A 16137-nucleotide genomic window follows, 5' to 3' on the forward strand; every position below is an offset into this window, starting at 1 on the left:
TTTTTTATATTCTTCGTTTAAAATTATATGTATATTATTATATGTGCGTATTCATATTTTTTAAATATCAAATATCACTAAAAAAATAATAAGATTGAAATATTTTCTCTCATCAACTATGAATTTCAACGTACAATTTTAATAATTAAATTATAATAAAAAATTCCCATTATATATAGATATAGATATAATATATTCGTATTCATTAAAATAAATTATAAATTTATACTCTTAACATATATATGCAAATAATAATATTTTATTTGATTTTAAAATATTAGTTTACATATAATTTATCTTTTAATCAGATTATTGACAAACATCATAAATATAAATGATGATTACGAATTTAGAAAAAATTTAAATTACATTTTCATTTTTAGTAACCTTTGAATATTTTATGTGAAAAATTTATAAAGTCTGACTGAATTTAAAAAATAATTTATTATAACTTTAATTATAGTACATCCTAATTCTTTTATTTTATTCTTTAATTTTTTTTTAAAAAGTATAAGTTGTTTTATGAAATTTAAGATAATAACTGTGTGCTATCTGTTGCTATATGTCTATCTATGTTATCTTATTAAAACAATTATGTTTTATTTATTACTTCAACTTTGTAAAGTTTATTTGCACACATAATATTAATTTCTTTTAAGTATATAATTTCATAACATTTATATTTTGTATACTTATATATAAAGAGATTTCTCTTTATAAAATTTCTTGTACATAAATTTATTAATATTTTATTTTTATTAATATTTTATTTTATTACATGATAAAAATAAAAAATATAAATAATATAGACGCGAAATAATTGTTAATGAATGACAGTTTATGATTTTTATATGTGTCATTTAAAATTATATGTATATTATTGTATGTGTATTTATATTTTTTAAATATAAAATATCATTAAGAAAAAATTAGATAAAAATATTTTTTTTTATAATTTTATATAATTTTAATAATTATGTTATAGTGAGAAATTTCTTTATATATAGATATAAAAAATAATATAAATATATATATTTTTTTAATTAAGAACTCATGCATTAAAAATGGAGTAATGATATATTGATAACTTCAATTTTTTATTTTTTATACAACCATATTACAACTTGTAATATTATTATTTTAATATTTTTTTATATTATTTATTACAAATTTCCTTTTTATTATGTATATTTATTTATAAATTAAACATAAAGAGTTGTATTCAATTCTAAGAATTATCAAACTATATTTTTTAAAATTATTCTTAAAAATTACAATTTTCTTTATATATATATATATATATATATATATATATATATATATATATATATATATATATATATATATATATATATATATATATATATATATATATATAAAAGGGACGTTATAGTTAACCCATTCGTCAACTCCGAGCCCTAATTTTTCTTCACCAAGTAAAAACTTGAATTTTCAGTTTTCTTCTTCCGCCACTTCACTTAGTGTCTTTGCGCACTGATCACTGTCGTTTCTCTGCCCCGAATCCAATCCCAATTCTAACACCTCCACCGATCCCAAGAGGTGATTTCTTGTTTCAGTTTATCTCATTTACTTTTTTTTTCTCTTTTAATTCAACATGTGCCGTGTGCGATTTGAGCTAGCCTATGTGTTTGCGTTTTTTTTCTTCTAATTTTTTTCCTTTCTCACGTTATGCATGCTCATTTGTCGTAACCGGCTCAGTTTGCTTTTGGTGGATTTAATTAAAATATTTAAACATGTGATGATAAATATAATTTAGTAATATTAACTATAAAAATAATTTATAAATATTTTTAAAGTTGTATCCAAACTCCTACCACCTCTATAAATACCCATAATTTCTTATCTCACTTCATCTCTCACTCTTACATCTCATCAACCAGATTAACCTCTCATCAATGGCACTCAAAATGCTATTCATTTCCTTCCTCATAAGCATGGTTGTCGGAGACGAGAGATGGCAGCAGGAGAATGACAGGGTGAAAAGTTTGCCGGGTCAGCCACCAGTGAATTTCAATCACTATGCAGGTTATATTAAGTTAAGAACAGAACAAGAGAAAGCATTATTTTACTGGTTTTTTGAAGCTCAACATGATCCATCACATAAACCTCTTGTACTTTGGCTTAATGGAGGTATACATTGATCACACCCTTGATCACTACCCTTTCTTCATTTTAATTCATCTTCAATATATTTAAAAAAAAATTAGTATGCTCACATCACTCTACCCCTCAAATCCTTTTTCCATCATCACTGTTTTTATTTAAATCTGTTTTGATCGGTGAACAACAAAGCACCTTTTGTTGTTGTAGTTCTTGTGGGTGTTGTTGTTGTTTTTGTTCTATATGCCCTAGCTTTGTTTTTTCTGTTCCCTGTTACCTAGTTGTTGTTTGTTGAGTAGGACCTGGTTGTTCCTCTATTGCCTTTGGAGCAGCACAAGAGATTGGTCCATTTCTGGTAGATAAGGAAGAACACCTTAAATTTAATAAATTTTCTTGGAATAAAGGTATGTAATTTTATTGATGATTCTTAAAGTATTTACTTATTTAATTAGTTGGATGCATAATCTCATTATGTTATCTTAATTTTTCAGTTGCAAATATCATATTTTTGGACTCACCAATTGGTGTTGGCTTTTCTTATACTAACAATTTCAAGGACTTAAGTGAGCTTGGTGATCAAGTTTCTGCTTCTGATAACTATGCTTTTTTGGTTGGTTGGTTCAAAAGGTTTCCAAATTTCAAGTCCAACGAATTCTATATTGTAGCAGAGAGCTATGGAGGTATCACCTTGATCTCTATAATTAATTAATAAATCTCTAATTAATTTTCATTAATATAATTTTTTTATAACCTATATCCCATTTGAATAATTAAGGTGCAAGTTTCTAATTAGTTTGTTAAATTTGTTTTTGTTTTTAAATATTTAATTATGAATAACCTGCATTTCAATGAATATTTTGTTCAGGACATTATGCTCCACAACTTGCTGATCTTATACATGAAAGAAATGATCTTATACATGAAAGAAATGAGAAAAGTTCTTACATCAATTTGAAGGGATTCATGGTAATTACCACTAATATTATCTTTACAACTTTGTTTTTGGACACTTTATAATTTTATAATTTCTTATTTACTTTTATATACAACTTTTTCATTTTCATTATTAAGTAGTATTTTAAAAGGATTAATATTAGGATTTTATCTTTTTTCTTATTTAGTTTATTTCTTAGGAGCATTATGGATATCCATAGAGAGAAATAAATGTTTGACATGTACTATTTTGATCAAAATTCAGATGGGAAATGCCGTGATAAATGATATTATAGATCTAAAAGGAGTATTTGATTATGCTCTGAGTCATGGAATAATCTCAAAACAAGTGTTCGATGGAATAATAAGGAACTGTGATTTTAGTAAAGAGAGACAAACCAAAGATTGCAAAGTCAATATTGCCAACTTTTTAAAATCGTATTCAGATATTAACATTTTCAATATCTACTCACCGGTTTGTCTCGAAGATTCTGAAAGACCAAATTCAACTCTTCATGCTCTCACCCAACATGTAAGTATATTTAGGTAACTTGTAGGTATTATCAATTTCTTTCAACTGCATATAGATACGCTCCAATGAAAAAGGTGGTGAGGGAACATAAATAAATGTGATCGAAATGTATGTGTTTATCTTTTGTTGCATTTCAGGATCTTTGGAGTACACTGCCATCATCAGGATACGATCCTTGTTCAGATGATCATGTTAGAAAATATTTCAGCGACAAGAATGTTCAGAGGACCATCCATGCAAATATCACAAACTTGCCTTATCCATATACTCTTTGCAGGTACTTATTCTCAATATCTTATAATTCCTTTTATAACTAGTTTGATAAACTATTATAGTAATATCATTTTGTTTTATGATAAAGCGATATAATTCAGAAATGGAATGACTCCCCAACCACAGTGCTGCCACTAATTCAGAAGCTCTTAAGTGTTGGTTTACGTATTTGGATGTATAGGTATGCATCTGAATAAGTTTGGAGAATTTTGTTTTCAATATATAATTATGGTTATAATATTTTGACATGTAACTTGATGTGTATACAGTGGAGACACCGATGGTAGAGTTCCAATATTATCAACGAGATATAGCTTGGAAGAGTTAAAACTGAATGTAACCAAAGAGTGGAGAGCTTGGTTTGAAGGGTAGAAGTGGGAGGGTGGGTGGAGGAGTATGAGGGTGGTCTTACTTTTGCCTCCGTCAGAGGTGCTGGCCACCAAGTTCCAGTTTTTGCACCACAACAAGCACTTTCTCTCTTCTCCAATTTCCTCTTATCTCAACCTCTTCCATCTTCTCCCTTCTAGTTCATTCTACCTGTATGTAATAAAATAAAAGAAATTGAACTATTTTTGTAATAAAATTGTAGAATCTTCTCATTCAATAAACCAAATTGAAACACTTCAAAAGTTGTAACTAAATTCATCATTCATCAATGGAGTACAAGAGGTATTACAATTCTAAGATTATTTTTATCTCTTAACCCACGTGAAGAAGATGCCTGCAACACGTTTTTCAGTCTACGCATATGGCGGAGGACACTAATATTTCAAAACTGTACTTTAATGATAAATGGTTCATTCAAACTGTACTAAAAAAAATGTAAAATCAAAGCAAGAAAAAATGATGGAAAGGAATCTTTATTTCTGAATGACCACGTTTCTAATGCATCTTAATAAAAGAAAAAAAAGATTTTTAATATTAATTTTATCTTAATTTTTTTTGTGTTTTTTTTTTTACATTTTTAAATTACATTAATTCACCTGAATAGTATATCTTTATAAATAAACACCACATTACTGAAATTATTATGAAATATAATTTATTATCTTAAATATTATTGTACATTTTTTCACATACAATTTTTTCGTCTAATTAAATATATTATATTGAGATTGCACTGGTTATAACTTTTACTGAAATTGATATAATAATAGATAATGCATTAAAAAAATGGTATATTAAAGAATAAGTTGGCAAATGCAGATGTAAAATGTAAAAAAATGGTATATTATCCACACTTTTCACTAAAATTCATTTATTTTTCTTAGGATACTTTTCATTAAATTTCATTCATTTTTCTTAGGATACTTTCCCCTGAAATTCATTCATTTTTTTAGGATGTATTTGTTTCCGCTGATAAATTTGCAGACAAAAAGAAACAAAGAAAAGAAGGGAAATTATAAATAACTTGTTAAGCACCAATCACCTTAATTATATATCAAATCAAATCAAATCCAACAAAATTATATATAACTTGTTAAGCACCAATCACCTTAATTCAGAACAAGAGTTTCTACCTAAAACATCTTACCTAATATGTTTTTTTTTTTTTTTTTTTTTTTTCATGTTGAGAGTTTTCTCTAGTCCACCAACTGGAAACTAATATGTTGATGGTAATGTGATTTTACATATTTCTTTTACCATTTTAACTTTCATAATTAACCAACTTTGTATCTTTATAATCCATATTAAACTATTTATAATAAACAGTAATGAAAAATTAATAATCAACAGTAATGAAAAATGGAAAAGTACTTTTATTATATAATTATAACAGTTAATAGAGAAATAAATTATTTTCATAACTATTATTTACATATTTTATTATACTTTACTTTTTAGATTTAGGTAATTATTTTTCACTACAATAATCGTTATACCAATTTTTTAAATTATATTCAGTTTTTTATTGCCATAAAAAATATGGACATTCAGCACTATTATTAATTTTTTATTAAATTAACTTTTTTTTATCGTCATAATACTAGATCCTTTATTTCCACTGCTCTATATAATTAAAATCTGATGCCATGTCTATTAATTTATTTTATTTAAACTTAGACGCCCATTTTTGTATCTCGCTTTTTCCTTTCCTTTTTAGATTTTATGCACATTAAATAATAATAAAAAGTATATCAGTGTTAGCTGCTTTTTTTTTATTATTTGGATACAAAAGGTATTAACAGAGCTGGAGATTTCCAGTGCTAACTAAATACTTTTCATCATGAACAAATAATACACACTAATGAATAACAATCGAAAGACATGTTTTATCATATTTTCAAAACTATAAAAAAATCTTACACACAATGCATCCTACTAAAATATCTTCATTTGCTACTACTGAAGTTTTCATAAAAGACCTAAGAGTAATTAATTACCCCTTAAGCTTAAAGATCGTGAATTTTCTGACATAGAATGCTGTTGAAAATCCTAAATACTATTACAACTTAGTTTTTGAGTAATAAAACACAACTATAATTGTCACTTACTCTTTTTCTTTGATTCTTTGTTTATCATTTCAAGCTTCAATTAATAACTCAAACCCAACACAGAAAGTAATCTATTTCCTGAATTGAAATTTATAACTTAGAGCTTTTAATGCTTTAATTTAAATTTCTTGAAACCACAGCACATTTGATAGCAGGCGCAACATTGGAGTCCATCGCTTCCTATGTTTGCGAGACTTCTCGTACTTCATCTTCTTGTGGTTCGTCTCATCACATTAAACAAAATTCCATTTCATTTGTTTGTGTGTTTATGGTATATTGTAGTATGCTATCCAAATCCCATAACTATATAAAAAGACAATCGAAGATGTTTAAACGACAATTTCTTTAGTATAAGCTATAAAATTATAGTCAATTACAGACACACATACAATCAATTGTTTACATTTTTTTATAATTATCCACCTTCTATTATTATTAACAAAGATGCCTCAAATTGGGAGGCCATGTTTTAAGCGAAATCGTTGCAAACTCATCCAACAAGTATGAATACATATATGTTCTTTAAAGGACGGTTTTATCTCAATCACGATAATGAGTATCTAGTGTAAATGTAAAAGATGAAAAATTTCGTTAAATCTTAAAGGAATTAGAACAGAGAGAAGTACCTTCACTAGTGCAGATAAGTTAAACAAATGCGGCTATTTTAAATTTACAAATGCGGTCATAGAACCGCATTTGATCAACACGCATTTGTAAATCTGGAATTTACAAATGCGGTCCTATGACCGCATTCATAAATCACATTTACAAATGCGGTCATTTTAGATAACCGCATTTGTATATTATTCTGAATTAGGGAGTGGGTTTGGGGTTTAGGATTTATGAATGCGGTCTTGGTAAAAACCGCATTCATAAATCACTATTTACAAATGCGGTCATTTACTAAGACCGCATTTGTAAATGCGAATTCACTATTTACAAATGCGGTCTTGGTAAATGACCGCATTTGTAAATAGTGTTTTTTTTTTTTTGGTACATCCTGTTTTGTGCAGAAACCATATATTTAAATAACCTGCATAATGATTAAACCCAGCCAGACAAATACAAAAATGTAGTAACCAATTGAAATCATCAAAATGTACATTTACAAGTGATCAAATTACATATAATAAAACCACTAATGTTGTTTACTTATGCTAGACTTATAAAAATTAATGAAGTATGTGGACCAAGAATCTCTAACATATGAAATGCCTTCCTCACTCATTGGTGTTTCTTCTGTGAATAACTGCATTGCAAAGTTGACATAAATTAGTTTCTAGATATATATATATATATGTTCAAGAATTATAAAAATGATTTAACATATACCTCCTTCCAACCAGTTTTAACACCTAGTCTTATAATGGTAATCATCCATTGCATAATGTAATAGCCACACTCATAGCTTCCTGGTTGTTTATTACACTATATAATTCAATAAAAAGTAATATGTTAGTATATTGATAAACAATGATAATAGAGAAAGAAAAAAATTACAAACCTTTACTCTTATGTAGTTCAAATTATTTGAACTGGATCGACCTTTTAGGATGTTATATCCACGCCATGAACTGGTTAATACAAAAAACCTCGTTAGTAGATGGTTAATTAGTAACATATACAAAGTTAAGTTTATACTATACTTACGTATCAATGATATCCTTAAATTTTGTGGGCATCTTCTTGTGTAGGGAACAGAACCACACAGCAGTCTTATCAACCATTGATAAGACAAGTAACTGCCAATGATGCCTATATGATCATTGAAAAGAGTTAGTAAATATTTAAAACATGAAATAATAATAATTGATGACATATAATTAAACTTACTCATTAATGTAAGGGCATAAATAAATTTGTTTTCCCTCTTTTTCCAGGATGTTAGTGATGTATGCTTGAGTCTCAGTTGAGTTTGGTCCAACGGGATTAGTATATGCAGGATCTACGAACCCATACATATTTTCCTTCCCCTCAGTGATACAGACTCTATGCAAAAACCTACAAGTTTTTAGTTAAAGCATAATCAATAATAATTTAACATAAAGTAAATTGAATAATAGGTAAAGATACTTACATCATAAAAAATTGAATTATACTTATATTGAGCTCCTGGTTCCCAGATATAAATTCTGATAAATCTGTGTTGTAAATCATCAGTGGCAGTTCAGTGTTGATTTGAAAAAATGTATTATCCCACGGAACTGGAAAAGGATCATTGCCAATCTGACTAGCAATGAGACGTAGGGAAGCCATAGGATCGTCAACTGGAACCTCACGCTTCTTTTTCGGAGTTGGTGGCTGAAAAGGTTCCTACAAGATAAACAACATTTGTATTAAATTATATGTAATATATAAATATAAATAAAAAATAATATAATGAAACGAAATTATTACATGAGGTTCGGGCATAGATCGAATGAGCTCTCTGGGCCAGGCAACGAATGTCTGAAATGCATCGGCCACAGTGGTTACCTCATCTGAAGGTAGTGGAACACGAGCATCAGGAAATCGTACTTTTTCAACAGTTACCTTCGCCACATCAGGGGAGAGAGGAACGCTATGTAAGGTGGTGGCGTTTTTATAGACTTTTCCAAGTGCCACCACCCGAGGAAGTTTGCCGCCCACTACCAGTAGCTCACAATCCTCTGTCTGCCCATTGATATCATCCCCTGATGTTGGAGGAGCCGCACAACTCCCCTTTGTGCTCTTGGGAGTGGGACTAACAAGGGGTTCAATCGGCTCAGCACAAACTTGTTGCGATAGAAACTCTTGTCGCATTCGATCATTCTCCTTTTTCATCTCCAGCCACATCAAATCAGTCTCCTTTCTCATCTCCTCCATTATTTCTTCACGTAACTTAGTCTTCATTTGAGTTTCCTTCTTGGAGGAGGAGGATGGCTGTCGTTCTGAAACTCCAAAAAAAAGTTTAATTCCGACCCCTTGTCCAGCGGCACGAACACGACCAGAGTGTTCAGGTCGTCCAATTGCTTCAACCAGGATATCGTGACGACCTTCAGCAACAAATGTACCGTCGGATTCCAAGGAATCCTGCAAGAGTACACAAAAATCATATTTTCAATCATTAATATAATTAATGCTTTAAAAAAATTGAAAATAACAAAAATAACTTACAATTTTTTCGATTATAACCCCGGATTGCTCAGAACTTGGTGCACCGGACTTTTTAATTCGGGCCCTCTTCCATTTTTCATGGCGAAAAGGTGGTGGAGGAGAAGTGACCCCTGTTTCCACATTATCAGAATACGTCCCCTGTTGAGATTTCTCCTTTTCCACCATCAGTGTTTGCTCAAGTTTTCTATACCCCGAACGAGACATAACGTGCGGGGTAAGATTCTTCAAAGCTATCTCTTGAGCTTTCTTCCGACGATCCTGTCATAATTGAAATAAACAAACTGAAGTAAATAAGATAAACTTATTAATGTTATATAAACAAAAAAGTTACTTCACTTACCATCCAAGCCTCATTTTCACGGCTTTCTCTAAAAAGACGCCATGTCTCTTCATCAATATGTTGGTACTTTAAACATGGATTTTCGTCTTTAAGGTCGCCAAAAATGTATCTCGATGTCAGTCTTGACTTAAAGGTACGAAATTTAAGTGCGATATTGGATAATATCTTTGATCGAAGCGGTTCCACATCAGGAATGTCAAAGTTTGCCTGGAAAATAACATCATCAAATTAAAATTAATTAATCAATATTAAAAAGCATTATATGATAACAATAATAATGTAAAGCTTACCAGAACATCCTCCCATAGCATGTTCCGATCAACCTCTGAAACCTCATCCCATGAATTAATCAAAATGGAGAGCCTCTCACGAGAAACAACTCCAAGATAGCTCATAAACTCATCTGCCTTAGGACCAAAAGCCACTCCAGTGTTGACGTCAATGTCAACATGTGTCTTCTCACCAGCAGCACGTCTCAATGCAAGACGCTTCAATCTAGTAGGTCCTCTACTACCTCGCCCAGATCGAGGTCTGACTGGAGTCTGGTCGTCATCCATGTCTCTGTTAAAAAAATTAGGTAACAAACATTAGTTAATGTGCATCGAATTAAAATCATATAAAAATAATACATAAAATTATAAATGTTTATTTACATGTTGCATGTGGGTTGAATGTTTATATGTAAATTCCTTCACTGTGGTCTTTACGGGTTGCATGTACATCATCAAGTACATCGTCATCTTTATTAGTTATCATTGGTGTGAATGAACGAGTTTCGCCATATTCAATATCATCTATGGCTTCCCCTTGTTTTTTCCCGTGTAAAACGACATACCAATGTTCTGACGTAGGATCTTTCACATAGAAAACCTGAGATGCTTGTTGAACCATTATAAATGGCTCATCTCGATACCCTATCTTTCGAAAGTCCACTAGTGTGAATCCTGATTCATCAATTTTAACCCCACTTTTATTATCAACCCATTTACACTTGAAAACTGGAACGGAAAACTTAGTGTAGTCAATCTCCCATATCTCTTCTATAAACCCATAGTATGCCATTGATCCAAGTACTGGATTTGTATCTTTCGAAGTCGAAAACTGCATTGACTCGGCTTCAAGAGTAACACCAGAATTTTGAATTGTACTCTTTTCATCCAGGGACTTCGTGTAAAATATACAATTATTCACTTCGTACGCTGTACATGAAATGACATCAAACTTCAATCCAGCAGCCAACCAAGTCAAGGTCTCTGATGCCGTTGAATCCTTGAACACCTCATCTTTAAACCAAGGCATGAAAGTTCTATTATGTTCCATCAAGACCCATTTCTCTACTTGTCTTGGGTTATTTGCCTTCACAATGGCTTTATGAGCTTCTATGTAAGGTACAACTTCATCTGTGTTATTCAATATGTACAAATGTGCTTGCAAGACTTCTGATCGAGATTTGCTTACAATATTCACACCACGTAAACATTTACTTGTAGAACGCCTGTGGTGCCATGAATTAGCTGGAACACCTATTGGATTTGCTTTTGTCATGTACTCTGAACAAAATTCAATACTTTCTTCAGCTATGTACCTTTCAATCATTGAAGCCTCTGGACGATAATGATTTTTCACATAACCTTTCAAAATTTTCATATACCGCTCAACAGGATACATCCATCTTAAGTACACTGGTCCACACAATCTAACCTCTCTTACCAGATGCACCACTAGATGAACCATGATGTCAAAAAAAGACGGAGGAAAAAACATTTCCAATTCACACAAGATAACAACAATTTCATTTTGAAGTTCATCTAGTTTTGAGGGATCAATGACTTTACAGCAGATGGAAGAGAAGAATGAGCACAAACGGGTTATGGTGTGTCTAACATTTTTTGGTAAGATCCCACGGATAGCTACCGGCAACAATTGTTGTATCAAGATGTGACAATCATGAGACTTCAACCCAATTAACTTCAAATCTTGCATTGACACTAGACTCTTCACATTTGAGGAATGTCCTTGTGGCACTTTCACACCCTTTAGACATTGACAAAAACTAATTTTTTCATCTTTTGACATTGTGTAACAGGCTGGGGGCAAATATGTACGCTTACCCATTTGTATGGGTGCCAACTCGCCGCGTATGTTCATCTCAATCAAATCTAAACGAGCATTTAGACCATCCTTCGTCTTCCCGTTAATGTTAAGAAGTGTACCAATTAAGCTATCACACACATTCTTCTCAACATGCATTACATCTATACAATGTCTGACTTCTAACCTCGACCAGTACGGAAGATCAAAGAAGATTGATTTCTTCTTCCAAATATTTGTCACAGATGACTTTTTTTTGGACTTGCCGAAGGTGTGGTCTATGTTATTTACCTTTTCGTAAACCTCAACACCGGTTAATGGAGTTGGTGGACCACTACCCTCTTGGTGTCCATTAAAGGCTTTTTTCAACCTCCGGTAAGGATGATGACTTCTAAGAAACCTCCGATGCCGAAGATATACTGTTTTCCTTCCATGTTTCAATTGTTGAGAAGCAGTGTCTTCTTCGCATATTGGACACGCTTTGTGACCCTTAACACTATAACCTGATAAGTTACCATATGCCGGAAAGTCATTGATGGTGCAAAATAACATGGCATGAAGCTTGAAAGTTTCATTAGCAAATCCGTCAAATACTTCGACACCCTGGTCCCACATTAACTTCAAATCTTCAATTAGGGGACTTAGATAAACATCAATATCATTCCCTGGTTGTTTCGGACCGGATATCATCATAGACAACATCATGTATTTTCGCTTCATGCACAATCCAGGAGGTAAGTTGTAAATAACTAGTAATACAGGCCATGAACTGTGATTTGTACTCATATTACCAAACGGATTCATTCCGTCTGTAGCTAAACCAAGTCGGATATTTCTTGATTCTTTACCAAATTCTGGAAAGTCATCATCAAATTTCTTCCATTGAATAGAATCAGCTGGATGTCGGTACATGCCATCGCATTTCCTCTCATCTGCATGCCATCTAAGATTCTTAGCATCGTCTGGGTTTGCAAACAAACGCTTCATCCTTGGAATGATGGGAAGATACCACATAACCTTCATTGGGGGTCCATGCTTTTCCATGTCATCAATAGAATCATCATCTTTTTGTTTCAACTTATAACGTGATAACCCACACCTCGGACAACTTTTCAACAATTCAAAATCTTTCCGGTATAATATACAATCATTAGGACATGCATGTATCTTTTTGTACTCCATACCCATTGGACAAAGAATCTTTTTGGCCTCGTAATTACGATTAGGTAGACTATTTCCCTCTGGAAGCATATCCTTCAACAGCTGGAGCAATTCCGTGAAGCTTTTATCAGTCCATCCGTTTATTGCCTTCAAATTCATCAATCTTAACACCGCCGACAACCGTGTGAAGTTAGTTGATCCAGGATACAAAGGAGTCTCTGCATCTTTTGACATACTTTCATATCCATGCGCTTTTGCAAAACACTCAGCTCCCACATCACGAATCATGTCCTCCAATCGATCATCATCTCCATCATCGTGTACTGCTTCATCCATGGTAGAACCCACATATTCTTCAGTTACGGAAACACGTGGTAAATTTAATAATTCACCATGCCATGTCCAAGTTGTATAAGATCGAAGAAACCCATCACATAGCAGGTGTTCCCTCATGATATTCACATCCAGTATCCTTCCATTCAAACAGTTAACGCACGGACACCTGATCTTTGCTCCATCATGACCACTAATAATCGCGTTACGCTGTGCAAATTGTATAAATTCCTCTACTCCCCTTTCGTACTCATCACTTATACGAACAACATTAATCCAACTTCGATCCATTATATATTCTGGAATATAGTTAGGATTTTCTAATAATTAGTATTCTCTTCAATCTCACACATTTGCCGAGGGTCGAACACCCCCGGACTCAATCCAAACACGATATTTCTATTCTAAAAGTAACAATAACTAACATAACATAAAACTTTTATTAAAATGTAATTAACAACTAACTAAATATTTCACTTCTAAAATTAAAATTCTAGAACAAAGTTTAATACACTATAGAATTATAATTCCATAAAGATTAATATCATATTCATTTTTATTTAAGTAAAAGTAGTTTAAAGTGACAATTATAAAAAATAAATGATGCCAGGGAAAAAAAGAAAGATATGCAAAGAGAAAGTGCAAAAAATAAAAATAATTACAAAAATAGAATTTATATATAATATAAATTTAAGAAAATAGAAATTATATAATACAAAAATTCAAAATACACACAAATATATAAATTATTAGTTATTAGTTATATACATTCCAAGTTATATTAGTTATTAATTAAATATATATTATAATACAGAAAAATAAAAATTCAAAATATTAAATATGAATTCAAAATTTTAAATATAAATTCAAAATATTAAATAAATACAACACCAACCTTTAGGTTGATGGTGATCGGAGACGTAGGCGAAGGCGGTGGCGGAAGCAGTGGCGGTGACGGAAGCAGTGGCGGTGGCGGAGCAGAAAAAACCAGAGAACCAATAAAACAGTAACCACCTATATGCAGAAAACGAGTAAGGAAACGAAATGACAATGCCAAGGAAGTGAATAATGACAATGACAAAAACGAAAACGAAAACAAACGTTGAAGCAGAGAGAGCTGAAACTTACAATGCAAAGCGGAGACAGCTGAGAACGTTGAAACGAAGAGCGGAGAAGACGAAAGTGAAAGTGAAAACCAGTGGCGCGCTTCTATTTTTAGGGTAAAATTGATTTACAAATGCGGTTCTAGGGTAAGACCGCATTTGTAAATCAATTTAATTACAAAAATGCCACCGCGTTTTTTACAAATGCGTTTAAACGCAAAGCCGCACTAAATAAATAGTCGTTGTTTTCAAATTTTGTACTAGTGTGTTCAAGAACCTAATAATGAGACTAAAAGCACGAAAATCATGGATGAAGTTCCAAAATCACAACACAATGAAAACTACAAATTCATGCTAAGGACAAAAAAACTACTCAAGAAATTGAAGTTTAAAACAATAGTTTTCACATGCAAGCTGAACTAGTCATATTAAATGGTAAGAGTGAAAGAGACAGTATGTTACCAAGACACTATATAGGACAATATGAGTGTTCACCTATTGGTTGGATGACTTTGTTGTTCACCTATTGGCTGGATGACTTTGTTGGGTTATATCCTGATCAAGCTGGAAAAAAAAAATACCAATATAGTTGAAACAGAGAACACAAGAAATAAAATAGTATAATTCATAAAAGAGGTAAAATGCTCTCCAAGAGCAAAAGACTCACTTGATAAATACATTCTCTAATCGAGTAATAATTATATCTTCATTAACTTAAGAATAACATCACAGAAAGTTTATCATAACATTTATCCTCATCAAATACCCCACACTTATCATTTTGCAAATAACAAATAGCAAATTCTAAGAACGCATAATGACAAACATGATATAATTTCAAGAAATCAAGGAATCAAGAAAAATGTGAATGAAAATTCTTATATTTTAATATACAAGGAGATAATTGAAATCAAAGGTTGAATCAAAATTGACAGAATTCACTACACTCTTCAACTCTCAAGTGTTTAAGGTTTGTATTTACACTCAGCATTCATGCGGACAAACACTACCATATGCTTAGCAAGATTCTAATATTTGCAACAATCGAAAAACATGCAATCAAAGATCAAGAGGACTTTATAAGGGATGTAATGGGGTATAGGTAAAGGTGGGTAAAAGTGGGAAATTAAGCTTAAAAACCATAGAAAAACAAAGGAGAAATGGAGGATAGGTATAAAAACAAGTGTAAGTATTATAACAATTTAACTCCTCTTTTTATTTCAAGACATCATTTTTTTCATATAGTAGACCGTCAATCCAATGTATTAGAGGATTCACTCTTATTTTCTTTATTTGCTTTTCTTTTTCTTGTTATATTCCTTTTTTTCTATCTTTTTTTTTTGTATTTGAAGAGGTAAACTATGAAAATGAGGTACGCTCCCACACTTATTCAAGAACCTATTCCCAAATAATTTAAAAACTCCTTTATCTTCGAAGGTAAGTAGGGACAAACATGGTTTTTCTGTTTTAAGGCTTGTAATGAGGGTTAAAATTAAGAAAAAAGGCTATAAGCTCAAGCGGCTAACAAATGAATTATCATGAAGGTAGACTAATATGGATAATGGGTAGATTTAAACAAAGAATGCCTCAATCATATCAATTTATGCATGTAAATCACAA

At 31.3% G+C, this 16137-nt stretch overlaps 2 protein-coding genes and 1 pseudogene across 3 annotated transcripts; 1 reads left to right on the forward strand and 2 right to left on the reverse strand.

Annotated features, from left to right (window-relative positions):
• The first annotated feature begins 1878 nt into the window (after nucleotides 1-1878).
• LOC137829264 (serine carboxypeptidase-like 35) lies at nucleotides 1879-4453 on the forward strand (annotated as a pseudogene). Its single transcript, XR_016517522.1, has 8 exons — nucleotides 1879-2151; nucleotides 2421-2525; nucleotides 2613-2801; nucleotides 2987-3087; nucleotides 3320-3586; nucleotides 3724-3863; nucleotides 3948-4040; nucleotides 4129-4453. The product of XR_016517522.1 is annotated as a serine carboxypeptidase-like 35 (transcript).
• On the reverse strand, nucleotides 4388-9415 carry LOC150022959 (uncharacterized). The gene is made up of 4 exons (XM_090297253.1): nucleotides 8752-9415; nucleotides 8432-8667; nucleotides 8280-8355; nucleotides 4388-4396 (listed from the first exon to the last, which is right to left on the reverse strand). Exons 1-4 carry the CDS (start codon nucleotides 9223-9225, stop codon nucleotides 4388-4390), a joined length of 795 nt encoding a protein of 264 aa, XP_090153379.1. The 5' UTR covers nucleotides 9226-9415.
• Nucleotides 9416-9630: 215 nt separating this feature from the next.
• LOC150022960 (uncharacterized) lies at nucleotides 9631-10978 on the reverse strand. Its single transcript, XM_090297618.1, has 2 exons — nucleotides 10120-10978; nucleotides 9631-10036 (listed from the first exon to the last, which is right to left on the reverse strand). Exons 1-2 carry the CDS (start codon nucleotides 10384-10386, stop codon nucleotides 9800-9802), a joined length of 504 nt encoding a protein of 167 aa, XP_090153744.1. The 5' UTR covers nucleotides 10387-10978; the 3' UTR covers nucleotides 9631-9799.
• Between the last annotated feature and the right edge of the window lie 5159 nt (nucleotides 10979-16137).

Source organism: Phaseolus vulgaris, chromosome 11 (genome assembly GCF_051622355.1).
Source record: "Phaseolus vulgaris cultivar YP4 chromosome 11, ASM5162235v1, whole genome shotgun sequence".
In the NCBI taxonomy this organism is placed as follows: domain Eukaryota; kingdom Viridiplantae; phylum Streptophyta; class Magnoliopsida; order Fabales; family Fabaceae; genus Phaseolus; species Phaseolus vulgaris.